General features: G+C 45.8%; 1 protein-coding gene across 4 annotated transcripts in view; it reads left to right on the forward strand.

Annotated features, from left to right (window-relative positions):
• TAF1A (TATA-box binding protein associated factor, RNA polymerase I subunit A) overlaps positions 1 to 23,387 on the forward strand; it is a 50,542-nt gene extending 27,155 nt beyond the window's left edge. For all 4 annotated transcript variants that reach the window (XM_085887346.1, XM_085887350.1, XM_085887348.1 and 1 more), the window contains 5 exons: positions 4,992 to 5,150; positions 13,593 to 13,659; positions 22,092 to 22,209; positions 22,360 to 22,517; positions 22,645 to 23,387. In XM_085887346.1, the coding sequence (XP_085743472.1) occupies positions 4,992 to 5,150; positions 13,593 to 13,659; positions 22,092 to 22,209; positions 22,360 to 22,517; positions 22,645 to 22,718 (576 nt within the window). In that variant the 3' untranslated portion in view covers positions 22,719 to 23,387. The remainder of the gene's footprint in view (positions 1 to 4,991; positions 5,151 to 13,592; positions 13,660 to 22,091; positions 22,210 to 22,359; positions 22,518 to 22,644) is intronic.
• Positions 23,388 to 26,754: the final 3,367 nt, after the last annotated feature.

The raw sequence follows: 26,754 nt of genomic DNA on the forward strand, positions 1-26,754 counted from the left end.
ATGGGCTGTGAATGCATTCCTTTCGCCTTGAAAAGCGGATCATGAATGCTCCACGCCCACTTTTCTTCCATCCAATGGCTGAGCATCGGGTGGTGTCGCCCCGCCTCCAAACCCGCTGTGATCCAGAAATTTGCATAGACGCCCCTCCCCCGGCCTATATAAGTGCGAGCACGGTGCAGCTCGGCAGTCAAGTGAGAGTCAAGTGGGAGCAGTGGAGTGGCAGCAGCGGTGTGGCAGCAGGAGCGTCGGCAGTCAAGTGTGTCGGTTGCGGCAGCCAAGTCTGGAGTCGGTGGAGTGGCAGTCTGGAGAAGCGGAAGACGGGGCAGTCAAGTCTGCAGTGTGTCGGTGTCGGCAGTCTGGAGAATCGGGAGACGGGGCAGTCGAGTCGAGTCGAGTGCAGTGTCGGCGGGGCAGTCGAGTCGGGAGACGGAGCTTGAAGCCGACGGGAAAGACAGACGGGGAGCGCCGGAGAGAGCTCACTGACTACGCCAGGGGCACGAAACCAGGCGCAGCTACGCTGACATCGCGGCTTGCCCGCCATCGCGCCACGAGGGCGCGGGTAAGAACTTTTGGTCTCATGGACCTGGCCGCTCATCCAGGTTCCACGCGCATTTGGTCCACGAACCCAGTCTGACTCCCTTGTCTATGAGGGGGTCTTTTCTTGCTTTTTCTTTGAATGCGTGTTGTGTCGCCGAGTCCCGTAAGTAAAACCGTATAAGTGACTGTACATAATTGCTTATAAACGGTCGTAGCACCCTTTGCTTTGCTTTTGTTCTGTATACGTGCATGCTAGTGTTTTGCATTCCTGACTGCATATGTGCTTGTATCATAAATGTATCCGTGTGCAATAAATGTACTTGTCGAACTGTTCCCCGTTTCGTTGCGTCCTTTCCCTTGTTTGAAAGTTCCATCTTGCATCACGGGAGGAATTGGTGGAAGGGTGTTAGCACCCGGTAAATAATTATTTCCGTCGGGGTCGGCGATAACACCGCTCGGTTATCACTGAAGCACGGAACGGACCGCTTCAGCGGTTCGTGTCCTCGGCCGACCAGCGGCGAGGTACGATCGCCCGGTTAACTACCTGCGCAGGTACTTAGGTAGGTCGAGTTTGGCGAACAACCCTATCCTGTGCGGGTGGCCGATTGGCACGATTGTGATGAGGTCGAAAGACCCACCCGTGACTAGCTCCTGGCGGTAGTTCCAAGGAGGGTCACGACTGAATTGTCCATTCCGGTGGGCGACGCGGTCGCGATTTGAAGTTATGTGGCCGATCGCACGCCGGGCGGACCGAAATTCGTAAATATATTGTTGCGGATTCGCGCCCGCCGGCGTGCTGACGGCCACGTAACTCGAATCGCGGCACGTCGCCCACCGGACGGACAATCCAGTCGTGACCCTCTCGGACTAACGTTCGCCAAATTCGACCTACCTAAGTACCCACACAGAGGGTAGACCGGGCGATCGCACCTCGCCGCAGGTCGACTTCGGACACGGGCCACTTAAGCGACCCGTTCCGTACTATCGGGATAACCGAGCGGTGTTATTCGTCGACCTCGACGGTTCGATTAATTATCGGGCGTATTCAGCCCACTACCAACCCTTTACGTGAAGCAAGATGAGGATTCAATGGAGGAAAAGACGAAGCGAAGCGGGAAACAGTTCAACACAAAGCACATTTATTCGCGCTGAACGGAAAGCACACATATTCAATTACACCAAAAGCACATGTAAAAGGAGAAGAAACACAATATTACACAAAAAGCAAATATAAAAGAGAAACACAATGCAGAGCTATCCGACTACCGAGCACACGGCAACACTTATACAATTTTACTTCACAGACGGCGCCGACAACACATACCCAAAACCAAGGAAAAGAATAGAGAACCCTCAAGGATGAGGCGGGCCTGAGGCCGAGACCGGGTCGGGCCGACCCGTCTGGTGATGAGACGCGGAGCGGCGATGGTGCCTCAACTCCGCGGGCCTCGCGGGCAGTGTCTGGTAGGGGGTGGGAAAGGGGCCCCCTTGGTCGCACTATCTCAGCGCGGGGGGAAACAGGAGGGGGTTGCTGATGCTCGGGGTATAGAGGATTCCTACTCTGCCTCGAGTCCCGCGACGAGCGTCTCCACCTCGGCCAGGTCGCGCTGTCGGCCTCCCTGGGGTGCAGCTCCCTGCACGACGCGAGCACCCCCTCGTCTGCCCTCGCCGCCTCTCCACAGCTCCGTCCCCTCCGCTCCGACTCCAACGCACACGAAGACCAGCTCCTTCTTGCCAACTCCACCGCCCGCGAAGTCTTAACTCTCTCATCTGACTTGACTGACGAACGCGGTCGCTTTTATAAGCCCCGTGGCTTCGCCTTCTCAGCTTTGACCCCCTCCCTTCGACCTTTCACCTCGCTCCCCATTGGCCCGAGAAAAAGTGGGCGTGAATGCTTTTTGATCCATAAATTTGCATATATCGATCGCCCTCCAACGCCCTGGAGGCGGGGCCAAATCGCCCCTCGCTCACCGATTGGACGGCAAAAAGTGGGCGTGTGTCGTTTTTGATCCGTTTTTGAAGTGGAAAATCCGTGGTTTTGTACACGCTGTTCGGCGCGCGCCCTGCACGAGTCCAACACCGGTACCCACAAGCGGCGCAAGAGCGGTGGCGATGCGACGGTTGCGAGGTGTGACGTGAAGGTAGTGGCGGTGGGTGGTTGATGTGGTGGTCGGTGGTGGTAACAATGGCGGTTGGTCCAAATTAAAGATAGTAAAAGAAAAACGGCTATCCTGAAGAGTCGCAGCACGCATAAATGACATGTATTCCCACTAGACAACGGGTTTGGGCCTAACTACACATGTATTTACCGAAATACCTCACCTAAGGGACCTGAATGGTGGTTTGCGAATTTGGTAACCACAACAATATATATATATATATATATATATATATATATATATATATATATATATATATATATATATATATATATATATATATATATATATATATATATATATATATATAATCATAAACACACACAGTGTCTGATGTAGGGACCACCATTATTCAAAGGAAGATGTATGGATGGTTTCACATGATCATTTCTTGTGACCATCAGTATCTTGTTTGCATACTTTCTGGAGTAACATCTGCACATCCTTTTGCATTTTTCAAAATGTTTTTATTATTTGTTATATACAAAGTTCTCAATCTTATAGTAACCACTGGAATTAAAGATGGTTACAAACTGGCTCTGGAGGTGTCCTTGGTGAATCAAAATATTGCTCCAGCACCAAATGTTGGACAAGCAGATAAACAATTTAATTTATTTGGTGAAGGAAGCACCAATTTTGGCACAACAATGCAGTTTTACATAGAGATTCATCTCAAAGTGGGGTCCGTCATGGTTCACACCTCAGATGGCCACCATTTTGAATTTAAATTTGGCTTGCGTGACAAAACATGAAACTTCATATGTATTAACTTCCAAGTTATGTAGCATGTAGAAGATTGATTTCGATGTCTACCGCTACATTTTCCTGGGCAAGAAATATATTGGTGCCAGAAATCTATCCAATGGCCGCCAAATTGGATTGTCATCGACGGTCGACAAACAGCATGTTCATCAATATGTCAACTTTTATTTTATTTTTGTGTGCTCAGTCTGGGCTCGTCGAAGAGCTAGTACAGTGAACTAATCAGGGTGTAACGGACAAAAAACAGGACGCAAAACATGCATGCATGGGAAGGATAAAATGGATGCAGAAGGAAACTCCGAGGAAGGAAAACAGGGAAAATTGGAATGGGAGGGATGTGGGTTGGGCTAAGAGGGTAGAAAAGGTCATGGTTTTTGATCAGGGATGATCTTAGATGTTGGTGAACAGCTGTCTTGAATACCTGGAGGGAAGAATGAGATTGAAGAGGATGTGGTAGTTGAGACACGTGGGGGAAAAGACGCACAAATGAGTGTAGGTGAGCAGTAACATCCAGTGACTGTATTGAGGTAGTTTCACCATAAGGGCTTTAATGGTGGACTGTGAGGCCTGCAGAAACTATGGGGGGGGAGGGGTGGGGGACAAAGCACACAAAGAGCAAAGGGTGCAAGACCAGAAAGGTGGTATAAGACAGAGAAACCACCAACCTTTTGATGCAGAATAGTTGAATTATCGCTGGCACCCTGACCAAATTCCAAATTCCTGCTCCAACAGTTGGGAAGGCATTGGCAAACGACCCAGGATAATCCTTGCAAACTATCCAACATTACCCAGGATGATCCTTCAGCTACACCGATGCTCTGTCAACAGAGGCAGAGGCAGCCGTTGCATTCATAAGCCCTTTGTTTGTGATGGGATACGAAAAGGAATTCCACCAACTCCATGTTTGTCTTCTAATGAATCTGATGTTGAGCTGTGCTCTACAGAGGGTGTCGGTGCTGCTGAAGCAGTATTCTATGGCTAGGGTTACAATCCTGGATGTGTCGCCATTCTCACACAGGAAGTCAGGGTTGGAATTTGTTCATGGTGCTAGCGATAGCTCGACTACTTTTCGGGAAGGACACCATGGGATTTTTTTTATGGGAAGGACACCAACTCATTCCGAAAGACAGAACGCTCAGTTTGACGTCCATCCGACGAACAGCACACGCACCGAGTCACCCTGCCGATGAAACACAGATGACAGTTTATAGCTGCCACCAGCCTGCAGGCAGAAGGTCACCACCATGAGTCTAATAACTCCATAGCTTTTCAGTGCCCAACGCATCCCGAAAACCCCGCAGAGAAAAGCTCACCCTGCCGGGCAAGTTTCCCCCACCCACTCCCCTGCTCCACTCCGGGCAGCACCGGGTAACCCCTGCTAGTTACTAATACAAACTCTTGGATTGTGTTTTGATGCATTTGACAAACTCTTGGCTAAATATCTGTGTTATGTATTCCACTGCAAGTCTGTTGTTGAGCGCAACTGCGCGATGAAACGTGCTTTAATGTCGTGTTCAAACGACGCACCTGCAGATGCTGGAATTTGAAGAACAATTGGATGAAGCACGTGTTGTTTTAGAAGACTACACAGACAGCAGCAAATTTCCTTCAAATCCCAATGCCTACGTATACCTGTATGACTTCCTTGTGAGACACGATGCTTCGACAGAAGAGATTCTCAAAGTGCTCCGTGTAAGTCCACCTGTTGTCAGCATTGTGATTGTTTGTTATTGCCTTTTGCTAAGCAGTTGTTGAGGGTTCCAGGTCAGTTTAACCGCCTGAGCATCTCTGTATTATAAATCGGTGCATTGCAGGTTTAAATTCTCACCCCGATGGGAAGGCAATGGCAAAACCGCCTCATGTATTTCATGCTGGTTTGGTACGTTGACTTGTTGTGGCGCATCTTGGGATTATGCTAAATCGCTAACTTCAAGTAATTGTTCATCCCGTTAATTTATTTCTTTGCGCAAGATGTTTGGTGAAGGGTTGAAGGGACGTTTCAACCAGTCGTGTCGGTCTGTTGCTTTAGTCATCAAAAACCAACAGTCGCCCTGGTGTTGCAATGTGGGCTCCGTCCATTGGATAGATGTTAAATTGGGTGTCTCTTCTCCCACCATCAGTAGTTGGTGGTACAGATCTCCTGGTATCCTTTTCACATTTTCATCCCTAATCCAAGACCATGATCTGTTCTACCCTCATTAATGTCCCAACCCCACTCCCTTCCGCAGCCCCAAGCCCTCCTCATTACAAATTTTAATTATTTTCTTTTCCCCCCTCCTGAGAGATTCCTTCTTTATCCACATTGTCCATGCCATGCATGCTTTTCTGTCTCCCATTCCTCCCCACATCCATTGTTTTTCTAAGTCTCTCTCTTGTCCTTAAACTCTGCTGTTGGTATCCCATCCCCCCCCGCCCCCACCCCAACCCCCAACCCCTCCAGTGAGGGTAATTGCACCACACACGTGAAGCGAAAAGTGGGGTTCAGATATTTCTTCATGTCTGTCCATCATTCTGTCTGTCTGTCTGTCTCTTATCAGTTTGTGATCAAGGAACAGGCTTTTTAAATCTAATGTTATATCTTGAACATTAATCGGAACATTTACAAATTTCCCTGAAAATATCTGCTGTTCTTCCTCCGGTCCAATCGGTTCTTCTGACCACGTCCTTGTCAAAGTGGACATCTCTCTGGCTGTTATCAGAGAACCACCTCACCGCCGTCGAGTCTGGCATTTCACTCAAGCCGACTGGCAGGGTCTCCAAGCAGCCATCACACTTACAGACTGGTCTCCTATCGCAACTTTCTCCAACATCAACTCTTCCTGGGAATTCTTTCAAAGAAACTTGCTCTCCCTCATGCACAGATTTATCCCCTCTCGTCTTCAGTTGTCCAACCCTTCCTCACACCCTTGGTTCACTGAAGCTTGTGGCGAGGCAGTTGTCCTGAAACAACTTGCCTTTGCCTCATGGAAAGCAAACCCAACTGAGGGCAATCTCAGTTCCTTCCATAAAGCTTGGAACAAGTGTGTATCTACCCTCAGGAGAGCCAGAAAACAACATCTTTCTCATCTCAAGTCTAAACTGTCAAACCTCTCTCCCTCCTCAAAATCCTGGTGGCGTTTAATCAAATCTATTTCTGGTGTATGTTCCCCCTCCATCCCTCCCTTACCTCAAATGGCCGCACTGCTGATACCGCACGTGAAAAAGCTTAATGCCTAAACTCGGTGTCTGCATCGAAAAATTATGTCTGAAATCCATCACTTTCTGTACCCACCTTACCCAGTCATACCCAACTGTCCCTTGACTCTGCGTCCTTTTCTCCTGACAAGGTGGAGAGCTTGCTGTCAAACCTCGACTCAGATTCTGCAACCGGTCCAGACGGCATCAGCCCACATGTCCTAAAAAACTGCTCCTCTGCTCTTGCTCACTCTCTCTGTTCTATTCACCCTCTCATTTGCTTAAGGTCATCTGCCTTCTGCTTGGAAATCAGTAAACATTACTGTCCTGCATAAAAAGGTGCAAAAACAGATCCCTGCAACTCCAGACCAATCAGCCTTCTCCCAATCATCAGCAAGGTTATGGAATCCATCATTGCTTCAGACATAAAATCCTTCCTCTTCTCCAATGGTTTGATTTCCGATCATCAATTTAGTTTCAGACCAGGTCAATCTACCCTGGATATGCTGCTTCTGCTCTCCTAACAATGGATGGAGGAACACAATGCCAGACATGAAATCAGAGCCATATCCCTGGACATATCACATGCTTTCGACATGGCCTTGGATACCAGAGGATGAGAGTTTGGTGAGCAGTACAGTGTGCTAGACCATCGCCACTCATGGCTTGCCGACTTCCTCTCCTGTCACAGCCAACGTGTCACCCTAAATGGAGACCTCTCATCCCCTCTACCTGTCCAGGCTGGAGTTCCTCAAGGCAGCGTTCTGGGCCCTGTTCTTTATCTGGTTTTCATCAATGATCTCTCCGACTGGAAAATCCTTTTTATCTCTTTGCTGATGACTCCACCCTCTGCCGTACCATCTGTCATCCCTCAGACCGGCAAGCAGCAGCTTCTTCGCTCACTGTAGATCTGGGTAACATCACAAACTGGTCCAACACGTGGAACATGTCTTTCAATCCAGACAAATCTCACACTCTCACTCTCTCTCTTCAAAAGGACCGTTGGGAATCCCCCCTCCCCATCCACTTTCTCAACAATCCTCTGGAAGAAGTCCATTCTTTCAAGCTTCTGGGTCTCACTATCTGCCATGTTCTTTTCTGGGAAAGCCATATTTCCAACCTCGTTTCCAAAGCCAGTCGCCGACTGGGAATCCTCCGTCGAGCTCCTGACCACATACAAAGCTTTCCTCCGCAGTCTGATGGAGTACTGCTCTCCCCTTTGGGCTGGTGCTCCTGACTCTCACCTTTTTCGGCTTCACGCTGCGGAAACCAAGGCATTTCGGATCATTGTCATCTCCCGCGATGAGGCTGAGTCCTTGGGCGTCTCACTCTCTCACCACAGGCAGGTCGGTGGTCTTTCTGTCTTCCACCGTCTCCTCTCCGGTCTCGCCCCCCCCCACCCGCTGCTGTGATATGGCCCCTCCCCCCACATTATACAGGGCACTCAAGGTTTGCCAGCAACCCTCTTCTGCTAAATTTACCAAAATCACGAATCGCTGCTCACCTTCACTCTTTCATTCCTCTTTTTTCCCGCCTTTGGAATAAACTCACTCACTCTGTTCAATCGCATTCCTCCCTCAAGGTCTTCAAAACAGTTGTTCACCACCATCTCCGATGTTCCCCCACCCAAAGCCTCGATCTTTTCTACCCCCTTTAATCCACCCAAAACCCACATCCTTCAAATTCCATGCTTTCCTTGCTTCCCGAAAGATGTAGGCCATTCAGCCAATCATGCCTGTTCTACATCAACACCACATCAATTTATCAACACCAGATCAAAATAAGAAAATGCAAAACATTGTTTTGTTTTTTAAAGAAAATTTAAATAATATTTTTTGGATATCTGCTTTTTAATTTTTTTTTCGACCCCTGGGGAGGGGGCGGGGGCTTGGCTGAAAAACACATCAACCACACAACACCCCTTGATGAGACCCCTCCCCTCCCCCCTCACCAACAGCACTCCATACACATGCACACAATCACCTATCAATGCTCAAGCCAACGTGTCTACTGATACTGTACTGAATACTACTGATACCTATCAATACTGAAAAGTCCTGTCAACATCCCTACATCCCTCTATCTCCATAACTTCCAGGTACCTATCTAATTCCAACTGAAACTTGTCGACTGTTTCTGCTGCCACGACATTGCCAGAGAGACCTTTCTATGCATCGACTAGTCTGAGTAAATGACCCCTGCCTGACTGCCATCTTAACTCTCCTCTTCTCTGGCCCCCGGTTCTTTCACTGTATACTCTGCTGAATAATTCATCTTCACTTATTATGTTTATACCCTTCATTATAATAAACATCTTTTCTTTCTTTTTTTGTATACATTGTCAAGCTCGTATGAGAGCTAATACACAGCAACATATAACAAGGCAGGAGATGGGGGGTGGGAGAGGGAAGGATAAAACAGTGGGGAACAGAGACATTAGGGGATCTGTGGAAGGGAGAGGGATGGGGGCGGGGATCATGGGGAATACAAGATGGACATTACGGGGATTTTGAGGACCTTACACAACGGAGAACTTTCAGGAAGGAAGACAGGGAATTTGAAGGATGTTGGTTTGGAGTGGATTAACGGGGGTAGAAAACATTGTGGTTTTGGATGGGGGAAGATAGGTGGTGGTGGCCATCTGTTTTTAAGACCTGGAGGGAAGAATGGGATTGAAGAGAGTGTGGGAATTTATTCCAAAGGTGGGGAAAAAAAGAGGAATGAAAGGGTGAAGGAGAGCAGTGATTTTTGATTTTGGCAGCTTCACCAGCAAAGGGTTCCAACTGGACCTTGAGCATACTGTGGAAATATGGGGGGACGACATATCACAGCTGTGGGGGGGGGCGGGGGGGACCAGAGAGGAGACTGTTGAAGACAGGAAGACCACTGACGTGCGTGCGCTGAGAGTGTGAGAGGCCCAAATACTCAGCCTCATCATGAGAGATACCAATGATCCTAAATGCCTTGGTTTCCACAGCGTGAAGTCGAGAAAGGTGAGAGGCAGGAGCACCAGCCCAGAGGGGAGAGCAGTACTCCATCAGGCTGTGGACGAAAGCTTTATATGTGATTAGGAGCTGAGGTGGGCCGAGGATGAACTTTGCACGACGGAGGATTCCCAGTCGGTGACTGGCTTTGGTGGCCAGGTTGGAAATGTGGTTTTCCCAGGAAAGGTCTTGGCAGATAGTGAGACCCAGAAGCTTGAAAGAAAGGACTTCTTCAAGAGGATTGTTGAGAATGTGGATGAGGGGGTTTCCAAATGGTCCTTTTGGAGAGACATAGTGAGAGTGAGATTTGTCCGGATTGAAAGACATGTTCCACATGTTGGACCAGTTTGTGATTTTATCCAGATCTGCAGTGAGTGAAGAAGCTGCTGCTTGCCGGTCTGAGGGATGACAGATGGTACGGCAGAGGGTGGAGTCATCAGCAAAGAGATATAGAGGATTTTCCAGTCGGAGAGATCATTGATGAAAACCAGATAAAGAACAGGGCCCAGAAAACTACCTTGAGGAACTCCAGCCTGGACAAGAAGAGGTGATGAGAGGTCTCCATTTAGGGTGACACGTTGGCTGTGACAGGAGAGGAAGTCGGCGAGCCATGAGTGGCGATGGTCTAGCACACTGTACTGCTCACCAAACTCTCTTCCTCTGGTATCCAAGGCCTGTCATCCTTCCGAGTTCGGCGAAATGAGCACCAGCTTACTGAAAACGGGGGCACTGCATCAATGGCACAGCTGCACTCCCAGCAATGATGCAACCAGCAGCCACAGGCTGCATATGAAATAATCTATCTATAACTCCAGCAATGTGTGTGTGTGTGTGTGTGTGTGTGTGTGTGTGTGTGTGTGTGTGTGTGTGTGTGTGTGTGTGTGTGTGTGTGTGTGTGTGTGTGTGTGTGTGTGTGTGTGTGTGTGTGTGTGTGTGTGTGTGTGTGTGTGTGTGTGTGTGTGTGTGTGTGAGACCGCTGTTTCTCGACAACCACTGGTCCGATCTAATTGAAACTTGCCAGGTATATTGCTGGGGCCCTGAGTATGTGCCTTTTCAAGGTTTGATGTTAATCGGACAAGTGGTTCCCAAGTTACGGCCATTTATTTACCAAACCAATGACAGGACACGGTGCTATGACGTCACGATTAGCGTCACAATTCCTTTTTATATATTTTTTTTGCACGTACGGGCACGCACTCGTAATAATAATGCAACAAAATTTATGTTATTTTGTGTTCTTAAGAACTTTTATTCATGGAACTAAATTGCACAATAATACACAAACATGTAAATTGAGGGTACAGTTTGGACAGATTTTTAAGTTGAAGTCCCAAACTCTGTTTTCACCATTTCCCCCGAAGTTTGTGGATTTGGGGTTCATGAGGATTTTCAAGAATGTAATCCCCGTGAACAGCAAGGCGTTCCTTTTACATACTTGAACACTGCATGGGGTGTTGTGTTCTCTGAACTATCTAGTTTAACTAGTACCGTGATTACAGTGAAACCGAAACACTTCTTCACCTTTGGTGGTGGAGGTAATGTGGTTGTTTTCACCCCCTTTCTGTCTGTCTGTCTGTGAGCAGGATATCTCAAAAAGTTGTGGACGGATTCAGATGAAATTTTCTGGACAGGTTTTGTGTGTGACGAGGACAAATTGATTCGATTTTGGTAAAGATCTGAATCCGGATCTCAATACGAGAATCAATTTCTCAAATTGCTCTTCACCGTTGAGAGATTGGGCCAAAAACGATATTTAGCACGACATCTCAAATGTATTGGGCTCGATATGTTCTCATAGATCAGGCATTGCTTGGTCGAGGTATGCGCTCTACCGAGTGCCCTTCTCGTATGTATATATATATATATATATATATATATATATATATATATATATATATATATATATGTATATGTATATGTATATGTATATGTATATGTATATGTATATGTATATGTATATATATATATATATATATATATATATATATATATATATATATATATATATATATATATATATATATATATATATACATATTGTTGTAGATATCTGCCACGTTCGGCGTGCGGATGACCGCTTCAGCCAAATCGCAGTCGCGCACCCACCGAAGGCCGCAATCCAGTCGTGGCTTTCCGGACCAACCCCGGAAACCAGCCACGGATGCCTTAACGCACCATAAACTAGTCAATACTCTGTCCACGCGCTACAGGGTCAATCGCCGAATTGTTGATCTACCTAACTATTCGCGTGGACAGAAAATACCGAGAGTTTATACCTCGACGGGAACTTGTACGGACACGAGCCGCTTCAGCGTGCCCGTTCCGTGTGCATAGCCGAGCGGTTTGATATCGCCAAATCCCGTCGGACAAGATTATCGCTTCTATCGGCTTAATTAGCCAGTTAATTCCCGATACGTGCCATGGCAGTCAATAAAAGGAAAATGACGCAAACGAGCAGGTGGACGTTTAAACAATGGGCATTTATTTTCAACACATAAGCAGTCAATGGGGGGGATGGGGACAAGACACGAGCAAAGCCTACAGCCGAGTTCTATGTTTCTATACAAGCACGTACTTATGGCAGTTCTACTTAATGGAGGACAAGGCGCCACAGACTTTCACACAAAAACCCAAGGAACGAAAAAGGCTCACGAGCCTTTATTTCCAACTCGGGAGCCTGGTTGACCGAGGGCTCCGAGAGACCGGGCTGGTTACCTTGCCGCCCCTTGGTGGCGACTCTGTGGTCTCCGTCTCGCTGGCCCATTGCCAACGTGGCAGCGGCTCGAATGGCGACTTGGTCGGTCGGGGGCTTGGCGGCGTGCCCGACTCCCCACGCTCCGCTCTCCGCTCTCCGCTCTCCTCGACAAACTGCGGGCTTGGTTGGTCGGGGCTGGTGGTGCGCCCGACTCTTCGTGCTCCGCTCTCCTCGACGAACCGCCATCGAACTGCTTGCACGCCAACGATCTCCTCGCCCGCCAATGATCTGATCTCTCGGCGTCCCAACGCGCATTTTTATGGCCCCGAGGGGTGAAGCCGCTGTAGGTTTCGCCACCCGAAGCCGGCGTTTCCCCCTTTCACCCTTGAACCTTCACCTCAGGCTGGCTCCACCCCTTTCACCTCTGATTGGCCAGTTCCCTTAACGGCAAAGGCCGTTTTGATCCGATTATGGTAATCAGCCGTCTTCACGGCTCATTTGCACACGGACGCTGGAGAATGTGGCTCCTATGGCGGCGCGGCGTGTCCGTGTCGACGGCATCTTGCCGCTGTTGCTGAGGCAAGCGTGATGGTGTCGCGATGTTGATGGCGCTGTGGTGGGGCTGGCGTGGTTGTAGAGTTTGTTGTTGAGGGGATGTTGTTTGTTGAAAATAAAAGATAGAAAAAGAATAATGGCTAACTCAAAGATGCACAGCCCGGCACACGAACAAGACCCGTTATACATCGGTGGAGGAACCTAACCTGAAACACATACTTATCGGAATAACTGATCTCTGGGGAACCTGAATGGTGGTTTGCGAATTTCCACAACCGTAACAATATATATACATATATATTTCGCTTGCTCGAAAGATGCTGTACTCTTTAAAATCATGCGATGAATGTTTCTCCTTGTTTTAGTCACCGAACGTTCGCGTCACCTCAAAAATTATGGCAGTGCTACCATCACCACAAGAGCTTTGAATTTGTAAAATTTTTATTTTTATTCATTGATTTAGTTATTTCACAAAATTGTTGTAATGTTTAGTTGTTCTGGAGGTGTAATTAATTAACTCCCAAAATTTCAATTTTTTTTTTTTTTTAGCAGAAAACAAATCGGGTCATGAGGTTCAAACCAAATTTAATGTACGCTTTGATTTTTTTTTTTGATTTTTTTCATATTTCCACATAAATTAGTTTGCGACTAATTGTAATACTTTTTGTTTGTCCTTATTCGACTCACTTGTGTCCTTTTCTGCTTTGTTGTTCCAATTGCTTTTAGAGTTTGCAGAAGATGGTCCCATCTCACAAGCTCGCACTTCATTTCGCAAAACTTCTTTTTGACTCAAGTAAGTGTTGATTCTCGAATCTCATCAACAATATTGCCTGGCATTGTCGTGAAGCGGATCTAATCCAAGCTGTAATCGAATGGGATGACAGAATGGAATATTTAACGGACGTTTCCTTGCGTTACGACGCCACTGTGAAACTATTCAGGCCACAGCAGAATGGAAGTTTGCTTCAGGAAATGCACCGGTGATTAAACGAGACGGAAAATAGGGGGAAATGAGAGTGTGAAAGGAACCGTGGGGTCTGCTTTACGTGCATTCATTTATCCATGGAGGAGCTTGTACATAAATCGCACGCAAAAGACGTCGCTTGACAACAGTGCATTTTCACATGAATGAGAGGACATTAGCAGACAATGTGCAAACGAATGGCAGATGGCATTTGAATCTGGGTTTATAAGCATCTTGAATCGGGGGTTCAGATGGGAACATGAACGGTTAAGTGATATATAATGGAAATGTGGTGTTCATATCTATTTGGGAAATGAAGATGAGTTGAGAAATATTGTGTGATGGAACTCTGGGAATTGTCGTGTATGTGTGTGGTAATCTCCATGTGCAGGTTTCAGAAGGTGGAACGGAGTCCTCCCAGGTCTCCAAGTATCCACGTCCGGTTTGATAAGGGGGGTCACGATTCATGGACAAAGCTGTGAAGTTTTGTTGTTATCAAGGTTTTGTTCCGAGTGCTCTATTGAGGATTGTCACTGAGCCTGTATCGACTCCAAATATAGTTAGTTTGTCATAATATTCCCAGCGATGGTTTTTCGCTCACCTTGTCTTTCGTCAGGTGAGCTTATGTGATCGAGCAGTCAGTCAGTCCATAAACACTTCAGTCATTATCACTTGAACCAAACACAAGATTTTGATGAAACTTGGCCACAAACTTCATATCTGATGCCAAATGAAGGTGTATTGACTACATCAAAATCTGCGCTCATTAAAGGGGTATACGGGGTTTTTTTTGACCCCTCCCCTCCCGAAATTGGTATTTGCTTTCTTCTCCAAAATTACACACAATTTCGATGAAACTTGAGCACAACCTTCATCACCCGTAATGTAACAAAGTGTATCAATTGCATCAAAATCTGCACTCTTTAAGGAGTTACGAGGGTGGGGGATTGAACCCCCCCCCCAAAAAAAATAGGTATTTGATGTCTCCTGTGAAACTGCACACCATTTTGATGAAACTTGACCACAACATTCATCACGCTTGATGTACCAAAGTTTGTTCATGGCATTAAAAATTTTTGGGGTCTGAGGGGGTCTGCGGGGAGTTTGAGTGACCGTTGCTCCTAATCTCAGTGAGCTCCAGGACAGACGGTCCTATTTTTTATTATCTCTGAGGTTCTTCTTCATCGTTCCCATTGCTCCAATTATCAGTGGTACAATTTCGGTGCTCTTCGGATTCCAGGATCTTTTCACTTCATTTTTGAAGTCTTCATATTTGGTCATTTTCAGGATTTCTGCATTGTTTAGGCCAAAATCGCCTGGTATAGAAGCCTCAATTAGCAATGTCGTTTTATCTTTCTTGTACGCGAGTATAATATTCGGTGCGGTCGCCGATTCGCTTGGAATTTATTTATTTATTTATTTTTTTGAAGAACTTCATAATGGAGACTTGAGTGGCTGCTTTAATTTCCTGTTCGTAGATCTTGAAACATTTCAGGACATTCTCCACCTCCCTCCACACCTTGGAATTTCTCATGCAGTCACGACCGTGTTCATCAAAAGATGGCCGCGGCTTCACCGGCCACCTTGAAACCTTCAGCCATGACCTTCGTCATGAGGGTTGTAACAGGCAAAACCTCCTCAGGACTTGATTCTGATTCCTGTCTGATGCGCTCTTCTTCCAGAGCCAGAAGATCTTCATTGCTCAGCTCCTCCCTGTGCGAGAGAAGCAAATCCTCAACATCATCTTCGTCGACCTCCTCAAATCCCACTTGCAGGGCCATGGCCACAATCTGTTGCCTTTCTTTGCTGACTTCAGCCTCTGTGAAACGGCTGAACTCAATCACTGCCTTAAGCCAGAGTTGATGGAGATGAAAGTGTGGCTGGGCATGCGTTTCCAATAAAGTCCAGTTTGATTGATGTTAAACACCTGGCTTGGTGTGTAACCCCCATCTACAATCACTGATTTGAAGACGGATGGAAATTGTTTGACAGCAGCATGATCTGCAGCAGCAGCAGCAGCAGCAGCTTCCCCAGTCAACTTCAGATTGTGGAACACGTAGTGACTCTTGAAATGCTCGAACCACCCATGACTGGCAGAAAAAGGCACGGATCATTGGTTTTATCACCAAACAAACTCCTCGCCTTCTCTTGGGTGTCCATTCCAGAAAAGAGCATGCTCTATCCACGTGGTCAGCATCTTCGCCATTTTCTCAACAGCATCAGGCCGAGATGTTGCAGTTCTGGTCACTCTGAGATTTGTTGTTGTTTGAACGCTCTTACGGATTTTATCACGATTGTCACGAATGGTTCTCACTGTGGAATTACGAAGTCCTATCTCTTTGAGTATCAATGCTGCGTTCACCTCTGTCATACCAATGTAAAACTTTTAATTTCACCCACAATGAATGAGACTATCTTGACTTCTTCTCGTTATCATTATCTCCAATGTCACTTGTTATACGCTTCACCGGCGTAGTTTCGGCCGCTGTGAGTGGACGACTCGCACTGGGTGACGTAGTGTGGCAAAAATGTCCGCTGTGAGTAAACGACACTCAGAATGACGTAGCACGGTGGTTATTGTTGAAGTTTTCGCAACAGCGCGGATTTATCAGAACACTCGTTATCAGAACACGTGATACGAGGGTCACCCATACAGTTGGTCTGACATGAGGTTTTTTTTTTTTTACATCCCGTTCAGAGGTGGCTCGTACTTTCTATATTCTATCTTGCAAAATCTGAATTTGTCCGATTGACTCAATCCTGCCATTTTTTTTGTCGCCATTCATGTAGTGTCCCTGGCCTTGGGTATTTATTATGATTCCTTCTCCATCGTAGTTGAGCTGACATCTTCGAAGCATCCAACGAGCCGCCTGCGTCCGCTCAATCTGTCCAACTTTCATTTTATTTTTACCTCCCTGCTCTTTTGTTGTTCTCCCAGTTGTTTTTTTTTTTGGATATTTGTTGAAATTTCACTATATTTTTCTTTCGTCTTTATCGCAATAGTTGGGGCTGTATTTTGTTGCTGTTTTGGTTTCATGCATGACATCTTGTATTTGCACCTGTCTTTGGAAAAAAAATTTTCTGAGGTGAGTGAGGGATACCTTTTGTGGTTTGTTGTCTTCATGTTTGCATATAAATTGGATTCTGCAGTCTGTTGTACTTTTCGCATACTCAGCCAATCGTGTTTTTGTAATCCTGTGCGTTTGGTCGAGTTCCATCAGGCCGCGACCTCTTCGTCTCAGCAGGTATTCTTGCGATGCATTGATTTTTGTAAAACACTTGCGGATGGTCAGGAGATTCCTTGTTTTGATGTCTAGTTTATCAATTTGTGATTGTGGCCAGGTTTACTATTCCGCAGCTGTACTGGAGTACCGGTATTGCACGTTGGTTTAATGGCTTTGATTTTGTTCCTTGGAGAAAGGTATTTTTTTTTTTTCAGGATCAGCCTCGTTGTACGCAGGTATTCTTTGGTTATTGTTTTGCGCATTTGTTTGAGACATATTTGGTGGCCGCCTTCTACTCCCATTAGTATGATGCTTTCTCGTGTAGCTCCTGTATTGCTGTATTTGTCAGTTTTTAAGTTGCTTGTTTTTGTTTGTCTGTCGTTGTGTGAATGTGCATTTGGCGCACGTATCTCAGACAAATCCCATTTGAACGTCGTCGGAGTACCCTTTCACTAATTTCAGTTGTTCTGCCAATTTTTCATCGTTTGCAGAGTTTGAAATCTTCCATGTAAAGTCGTCGCTGCAACTTTTTGTTTCTTTGTACATTTTCTTTATTTATTTATTTTTTTCCATGTTGAGGCTCATGTAAGAGCTAAAAATTTGACATCAGGATGTATCCATGTCCTTGCTCATTAATGAGTTTGCTCAGTGGGTCCAGGGCCAGGCAACACACGAGGGGTGAAAGGCCGTCTCCCTGGAAGATCCCTGGACTTATCTTCACTTCTGGTGTTTTTGATCTTTCCTTCCGAGTTCTGTAACATCAATGTGGTTTTCCATAACTCCATTGCTTTCTCTATCGGTTTGATTATTTGGGGGTTGATCTTGTGCAATTGCATGCGTTTTATCATCCATGAGTGTGGGACACCATCAAAAGCTTTGTGTAGTCTACCCATGCTGTGGATAATTTGGTTCTTCTTGTGTTGCAATTTTTGAGTGGGTCCTTGTTTCACCATAGGTGGTCTGTCGTTCCATAACATACCTTGTGTACGACGATGATGTATAATTTCTGTGAGGATTCCCATCAGAAGTTTGGATGTTATTAGTAGAGTGATTAGTGGTCTATGCTTGTGACGTAGTTGGGTGTCTTCAGATTTTGGGATGAGGAAGGTGTTACCTTTTGAGCCACTCACCCAAGCAAGGTGTCGTCCACTTGGACGAAGTTTGTTTGTTGAAGTTTGTTGAATGCTCGAGTGGAGTGATTGTGTGGAGTTTCTAGTTGCTTTTGCCAGAAGTTTGGAATTCCATCTGGCCCTGGGTTTTGAAAGTTTGGCATTTTTTGCTGGTTGGTTAATTATTTTTTTATTTCTTCATTCAATATCACTGGAGGCATTTCCTTTTGATCTTTATTTTTCTCCAAGTTTTTGCGACAATCCACCTCTTTTTATATTTTTTAATTTTTTTTAAATTAATTAATTAATTATTTGTTCTTTTGGGTCCTCATCGATTCCTTTCCAGAAATTTTCAAGCTTATCTTTCTCGGGTGGATTTGATACGATTTGCTATTGTTTCCCTAGTCCGCAATATAGTCGTTTCAAGTTATTTTTTTTTAAACATGCAGTTTTGTTTTCTCCCTTTGTTGACTTTGTCATAGTTTTTTCTTTTTTCATCTTTCTTGCGATCATATCTATTTCGTGTTTCCTTGAGCAACCATTACCTCTTGGTCTAGTCGTTATTTCCAATATTATTTTGATTTTTTTTTTTTTTGGATTCTCATTAGCTTTGGGCTTCAATTTCCCCTTATAAATTTTGGTATTTGTCCCGTTTATTTTCTCAGTTGCCCCCTTTGTGTCTCTCGCCTCAGTTTCCATGGTGATGCCTGATCTCTGTCTGTATGGGCTGGTTTGCTCTTCTTGCGGTGTTGTTTTCCCGTTACTTTTTCTTGTTTGAGCAGTGCTGTTGTATTGCTCACGGTATTGAGCTCCTTTGATGGGGATGATTTTGGTACCAATCTCTTGTGCTTTGTTGGTTCTCCCAACTAGCATTTTTGTCCGTCAGTTGTTTTCTATTTTGAAATAGTTTTGGTCTTTCCCCGAATGGTATCCATCTCATCTTCACTATTTTGTTTGTCAGCTCTTCTTCCAGTGTTCGCTGTTCCTCATCATCCTCATCTTCCTCCTCTCCTTCATCCTTCTGTTCCCCTCCATCCGACATTTTGATCCACTCTTAATGTGCAGGTGCTTTCAGTCGGTCCACAACTGCAAGTCAGGTGTGTTCCCCCCTCCTCATTAGGGTGGTTTTGTGTCTCCTACCCCTCTGTCTCACTTCGTTTCCACCACTAGGTCCCCAATGACGGTCCGCATTCCAACCCATTATTTTGGTGCACTCTCCCCGTGCCATTGCAGCCACTTTTCCACTATCTGTGAGTGTTTATGTGAGTAAGAACTGCTTACCCAGACAGCTAAAATTAAACGATTAATGATACTGTTGTGGTTCCCAGAACCACATCTCTACAAAGCAATAGCAACCATCATACAGTGGGGCCCGAGACAGTTATTCCATCAATATACGTTCAGACAGACCCTTCACTTTTGTCCAGCGGGACAACGGGATAGTGCGTTGTGTAAACTTCATAGCTATGTCTGATTAAATCTCTGCACCCATTCCTATTCTTTTTTCCACTCTTATTCCTGCCACGTGTGCCCTTCGCTGTGAGATGGGTCCTCAGCGAAGGCCCAGCAGGCATTACGCCGGACTCCCCTCTGCAGAAATCGCAGCCTGCCAAATGTACGTGCAGCGGTAATTTCCACCCACTGGACAGAAAGCGCACCCAACACGATGCCCACGCTGCACGGAACACGTACCGAGGAGATGGAAGAAACTGCACCCTAAATGCTGGCAACTTGCAAAGCGCACGCGGCCGCGCCCTTTCCAACCCATTTCCAAATCCCCATCTAATAATTATATCTATCTCCTTCCAATCCGAATCTCCATTTAATACTTGTGTCTATCCTCTCTTCCAATCTTTTCCCTGAATTCATGACACGGTTCAGGGCGGCAGAACCACGCACGTCCCCGGGGTGGTTTATCATCGCACTGTACGGGGCATGCTCGATGGCGGGCGGACCCGTGCGCTGGTCACGTGCTTAATGGCGGACCCGCGCGCACCGTACTGGGCATGCTCGATGGCGGGTAGACCCGCGCGCTGACCATGTGTACAAGGGCGGACTCGCGTGTAGCTGTGATACTTTATCATCATGCAGAACGGGGCACGAATAACATATATCTTTGGTCGGGTCTGCGCATGAGGTTACAATAACATCTTACCATCTGTCTTCGCTCACTACGACGGCAACAAATGTCTACCGTGGACGGCAGAGATCCTCCCGCACCTCTGCCTCTGCAGCTGCTACCAGGCAGAGGCATGCTGTGCGGCCTGATCGCTTGGGCCGCGTGGTGCACCACGGAGCAGGCACATTGACCAGCGCCAACCGTGGGTCGCTGGGGCACGGCACGGGGTTTGGTGCAAAGCGATTCATGTCACTGTGCTCGGAGCGAGACGATTTCACAGCTTGGAACCATCTGGCCGGAAGTGAAGTGGAGCCGCTTCCGGTCATGGCAGCCGGCCCGTGTGTTAGCCGGGGCCCAACCAGAGCACCCGATACATTGCTTCGGGTCATCACCCCTGCCCCTCACCACCGGATCCATTAAAGGCGGGGTGAGAGTAGTAGTCATCGTCATTCAGGAGGAGTCGTCATCCAGTCGTAGTCGTTGTCGTTCCTGCTCGCTCAGTCCTGTCGATTCATCTTGCTCGTCCTGGCCTGGAATTCATCTTCAACCATTCGCCTGCTGGCTCCACATTCTTCACCAACTCGTTGCTGACTCCGCCTTCTTCACCACTTTTCAGCCCACTTGCTTCGGACTCCGCCTCTCTCTCCACCCAAATATCCAGTTAGACACACCACAACAAATAGGAAATGAGTGGTTAGATCTTAACAAATCAAATATCTGCTTATTACTAAACAGCAGTAAAATGAAGAACAATATATATATATATTTTTTAAAGGAATGACCGTACTGGGGTCACAACCTGCGACAAATTTTTTTCCCCCTTCCTCTATCCACTCAACTCCCTCATCCTTGCTCATAACCCATGTGTCTATGTGGTGAAAGCTAGGTCTGAGAATAAAAATCTAATTTTGCATATTGCTGAAGGATACCTTACGTATGGTTTCTGTCGCGGTAGCATATCTGGGGGATTGGGTTCGGTGTTCGGTAGGGGTTGGGGGGGGGGGATTCTCTCTGTAAATGTGTGGCCTACAGCACCACCCGGTATTATCCAGTATGTCAAATCACCTTCCTTCTTGGATTAAGAAAGTTAAAACAACTTAACAATATGCATTACGGTAATGTTGAAATCCGAGTGAGAAAAATTCTAAAACTTTCATTTCACTCATTTTAAGCAGAGATTCAAACCAAACACTGAGCTTCTCGGTAAAGTGGAAATGATTTTTTGAAAGGATGCATTGCTTTGATGTTCAAAACTCAATAACTGCACACTGCTTCAACTGCACTGGCAGCGTCGTGCTTCCCTCTGACATCTTGACTGACGTAGCACCGAGACGTGTAGTGTCAAGATCACGAAATGTCGGACCTAAAGTGGGGGAATTGCACTTTGTTTCATTAAAATATCTTTCCCTGTTTTGGAGAAAAATAATAAGAGGCACTACTCTTCAACATGCCCTCATCCACGTACATCTTCGGTTGGCTTTGGAGGACACCTTGGATATATTGTTGCAAAATTAGTGTTTGTCCTGTCTCTGCTTTGCCAAATGATGCGTATTAATTCCCTTCTTTATGATAATTCCTTTAACAATGTGGAAATTACATTATTGGACCGTTTACATTATGTATTAGATGTTCATCTGATGTTTTTTTTTTTGTTTTGAATAGATATGTAATATTAGTTTTTCTAGACTTTTCCCCTCCTGGAGGAAAACTGGACATTTGTACATTCTGTCAATTAAGTCATCTTGTATAATGTTTTGCACAAAGATGTTTTCACTTTCAACATCCTCCCCTTGACTTGCCTTGCGAAAGAGGTTCATCAGAAGGAAAGTCTGATGGTGCTGTTCTCCCTCCTGGACTTTTCCTGTTGGAAGAGCCACTGTGAGGCCTGGACCCATTTTGCAGAACAGCTGCAAGACTGCCAGCACGAGTGAGACTGCAATCTCCATTTTGTTCCTCCATTTGTGTTCACCCATTTTATGCCAACCTCCGATCAACTTCAATGCGCTTTTTCTACATGTTGCGTCTCCAACTGTCTCCTTCCCTGAATACATCTCCTGGCTCCCTTCTTACTTGTTAGGGTAGAGCGAAACCAGTGGATCGAGGAGATGTGGAAAGACCGGCAACACTGGTGGCCAGAGTTCCACTTTCACATGGCTGAAGCTGTGAAAGATATGCGGCTGGACAGATCTCTTGCTGAACGGAAGGCACGCACAGCCAAGATTCTTATTGGACGTGGTATGTCTTACCTATAGCTTCCTGTTCTAAATTGCAGACATTTTAATTTGTGTCATTAAGATGGTTATATTTTCTGAATTAAACACATCACTCAAAATCTCACCTCTGTGAATCGTATTCTTTCCAGATTGCGCTTACGTGAAAATGGTGAAAACGATGGTTCGTCAAAGGAAGAAAAAAAAGCAAGAAGGTGATGAGTGATGAAACATGCCCAAGACATTCTGCCTCTTTCCTTCACAATGTTTAATCCACAAGCAAGTGGTTGAGCAAGTGGTTGCGTTTCTGCTGCACACCAAGCTGTGTGACATAGGCTGCACCTGTTGGTTTTCTCCTCCCTGATGAAACCTTCTTCATGTTTTAATGTCAATGCGCATGGCCAGAGATGTGAAACCAGTTTTTATGACTTATTGAGAGATTGATAAATGTTGAGTTGGTCGACTTTGCTTCTTTAGGATGCTTATGAGTTACTTGAATACTTAAGAGAGGGGGGGGGGGGAAATGTGAATGAGGTTGGATTGGGAGAGAATAGGGAATTAATGAAATGGTAGAATAGAGGAAGGAGGACAGATCTACAATTTTAGCTTATCAACGATGGAGTTAAACAGCTCTAAAAACCATAACGACATCCAAGCAGTCAGGTAGAGAGTCCATTCATAATTTTTTCATTTCCTCCCCCCCCCCTCCCCCCAACCCCCAACTCCTCCAGGGTGGCTCAATGGATCATTTTGAAACTCGGCATAATGATTCATGACGTCAATGTGCAAAAATTTATGGAGCCAGGTGATGATATAATTCACTGAAAAAGTAATTGCGTGAATTTCATGTACAATGATGATTTCCATTGAAATAAACTAAAAAAAAACAACTTTATCACCTAGTGCACCCATGATGTCAGGTCAGACCAGATAAAGTCTGTGACTTGCTGGCGGAACCATGTAAAGTATGTAAATCTGTACTAACCTGTTTAGTTGTCGGTGACTAAACCTTCTCCCCCACCAGGTTTTCTGTTGAGGAGGGTGTGTGGGTATGGACACCCAGCAGGATTATAAACAAAACCTGTCAAAGGGTGGAGGAGCTCCTTGTGAGCCAACGGCCATCCACATCTAGTTCCCAACTGTGTGCAGTTGGGTTACTTTTTTCCGGAGGTTGGTGGCAGGATTTGCACTCCGGCTACGGTAAAGTACTTCATTCAGCAAAACCCACAAACGCAAACTAAACTAAAAATCCACTCTGTGGGAGGACCTCCAGTGCTGCTGCCTTTCGCAGGGCAGCTCACCGGATGGCGGGATTGGGACAAAGCCTTCGGGACCCCCATTCTTTGTTGATGAGAGGAAAAGCACGGGGTAAACTTCCTGGGTCAGATTGCGGTGGTGTGTGTCAGGGTGGTTGTGAGGTGGCGTCAACCATAGGGCGGTCTCCTTGGGTTAACCTGAGGCGGTCCCTTCGGGTGAGTGCCTTGAATGTCCTCTCCAGAAGAGAGGATGATCACCTGTCTCTTATCTTTACTCCCACGTTTGAACATCAATATTGCAGCACTCTCTGAGGTTTGGAGACCGGACGGTGGTGAGATAATGGTGGGTGGTTACACCGACTACTGGTCTGGTCGTTCTGATGGTTACCAGTGTGGAGGCAAACGTCTCCAAACATTAGCCTCATGGTTTTTAAGATGTCACTGTCAAGATGTAAGATGTCAAGTATGGTGGTGAAAGAAAACGTAGCCCAATTATGCGTGATTGATCATTAACTGCTCTGCTGCTCATCATGGTGCTCAGGAAATAGTTAACGATGTATCACACCCATCCCACTATATTAGAACGGCGAGAAACATGTTAGAAGAGTTAAAATGTTCAATGCACTGTTGGTGCATTTTTCTGGCCCAACAATTTCACATTACGTGGTCAGAGGAAAGAGATGGCGTTTCTATCCACACGTGGGGTTGGCCATTAAAGGTTTATTAGTGGTTTAGCTTTTAAATTAGTGGTTTAGCTTTTGACATGGAATGATTGATCATTGTGTCCTTTATGGGAAACTTCAAATGACTTGAGATGTTGAGGAAGGGGATAAATCATTTAATTCAACTGGAGAGTCCATCAGACAAAAGGAAGGGACCTGTCTCACACGTACTTAATGGGATAACTGACTTTTGGGACCTGTATGTTGAATGCCAATGGTTTCCAGATCCGAAACAATAACAAGACAAGTAATATCAAACACGATACTTTTCTGCTCAAAATGCACAGAGCAATTTTTTTTACATGATTCTGGATTGCAAAAGACATGGGAGAGCTAAACATCTGGCAAGGGTGAATGGGGTTGAGGCCGGCAAGCATGAGAAAGGGAACTGCAGACGTGGCCACTTTGGAAGGGAAGGGGTGACAGACACGCTCAGGTCACGATTGCAGTTTGGGAATACGAGGCCGGCCGTGAGAAGGAGAGGACAACAACAAAGTTAAGACAAAATATGAAGAGGCCGAGTGATTGGAGACATCAGCTGATTACTTTGATCATCCCTTCCGTTCACCAGTAAGTAACCAGATTCTCAAAATACGACATTCCGTTTTATGCTGTCATATAGTCATCCTTGGACAACAAGGCATCTGTCGCAATCGCCTTTTGGGATTTATTTAATTCCCACCAGGCAATAGGTGCCAGCAGAAAAGTGTCCTTCTCTTGAGCAGCAGAGCAGTTTCATTTAAACATTGGAAATACTCATTTGGATATATATTTCAAATGGCACATAAGATTTAGGAAGATACCATTTTATCTTGCTTGTACATCATCTACATCACTATGGAGATCAAAAGACTGTAAAAAGAGATTTTACTTACAGTCAATTTGATTCCACCAGAACAAGTAAAGAGTCACACCTTATTCTGTTCTGTGAAAACAAAGGATAAAGAAATTGAGAATACATTGATATAATTTATTTTATTTCTTCCACACGACGTACATGGTAAAAAGTATGACGTCACAAGTCATATGGTTTGGTGGCCATCTTGGATAGAAAAATGCACCTCAACCGATGAACACGAAACTTCCTACGTGTGTTCCCCGACCCCATTCGAGGCAGAATATAAATTTATGATGTCGTAGGTCACACGTTGTAGGTAGAGCCATGTTGGATTGAAAATTAATTAATTAAAAAAAAATCTTCTTCTCCAGAAGAGCGGGACAGATTTAGGTAAAACTTCACACACTTTCTACTTTCTACCCGGGGCGGACCGCCCTCACCCCCGGCTGTCAAGGGGGAGGACCGCCCCCCCCTCCTTTCATATGCCAGTGCCACCAACTATTGCTACCGCAAGGAAACCGCTCAATGTTAATCTGAAGGACGGGACACACATCGACGAATCACCCTGCCTGTGGAACACCAGGATGACAGTTTCTAGCTGGGTCTGGATTCGTACCCAGACTGTACAGCTTAGAGGGTGAGTGTGCTGGGTGAGTGTGCGTACCTATGGGCCATCCTGCCAGCCCTTACCACCCACACTACGGCTGGAAATGAATGTTCAGGTTCATCGTGATGTACCAAACATTCCCAAATGACAACAGAGTTTAATGAGTAGAGAAAACATCCTCCCGTCTGGTCCGAATATAAAATATTTATTTATTAAATTTCAAATCCGCCCTTTCAAATAAAAATGTAACGTGCGTCATCAGGATGTTCTGTTTATTCGATCGGCCGTTGCTATGGAGGGTAACTATGGAGATGATGCCCCGCCCCCTTCCATTGTGACTCACAGTGAGTACTTTGTTGTTTCATTTCGGAACCTCGGTGGTGGAGTCAGTCGTGGTCACACAGTGTTCGTTCGGTGCAGACGTTTGTTACACGAGTTTAACACTTTATAAACGTGTTCGATTCAAACAAACGTTTGTTAGTAACTTCGAGTGAAGTCAAGTAAGGAAGATGTTGTGCTGTTTCAAGCAGAGGAGAAACAGGAGGAGAAACGAAGACGAGAATTTTCAGGTAATAATTAGTTTATTGATAATGACTCTTCACTAACTGCTCTCTGTAACTAGGTTCATTCATCGCGAGTGTAACGAGTCAGTCAACGTGGGAACACGATCCAATTTTCTCATCTATCTATAATTCCAGCAGTGTGTGTTTGTGTGTTTGTGTGTATGTATGTGTGTGTGTGTGTGTGTGTGTGTGTGTGTGTGTGTGTGTGTGTGTGTGTGTGATAGGATTATAAGGAACAGTCGTCTAAAGTTGTGTGTGTGTGTGTGTGTGTGTGTG

This window comes from Eptatretus burgeri, chromosome 7, assembly GCF_056783735.1.
Source record: "Eptatretus burgeri isolate ZD-2024b chromosome 7, Ebu_testis_v1, whole genome shotgun sequence".
Taxonomy (NCBI): domain Eukaryota; kingdom Metazoa; phylum Chordata; class Myxini; order Myxiniformes; family Myxinidae; genus Eptatretus; species Eptatretus burgeri.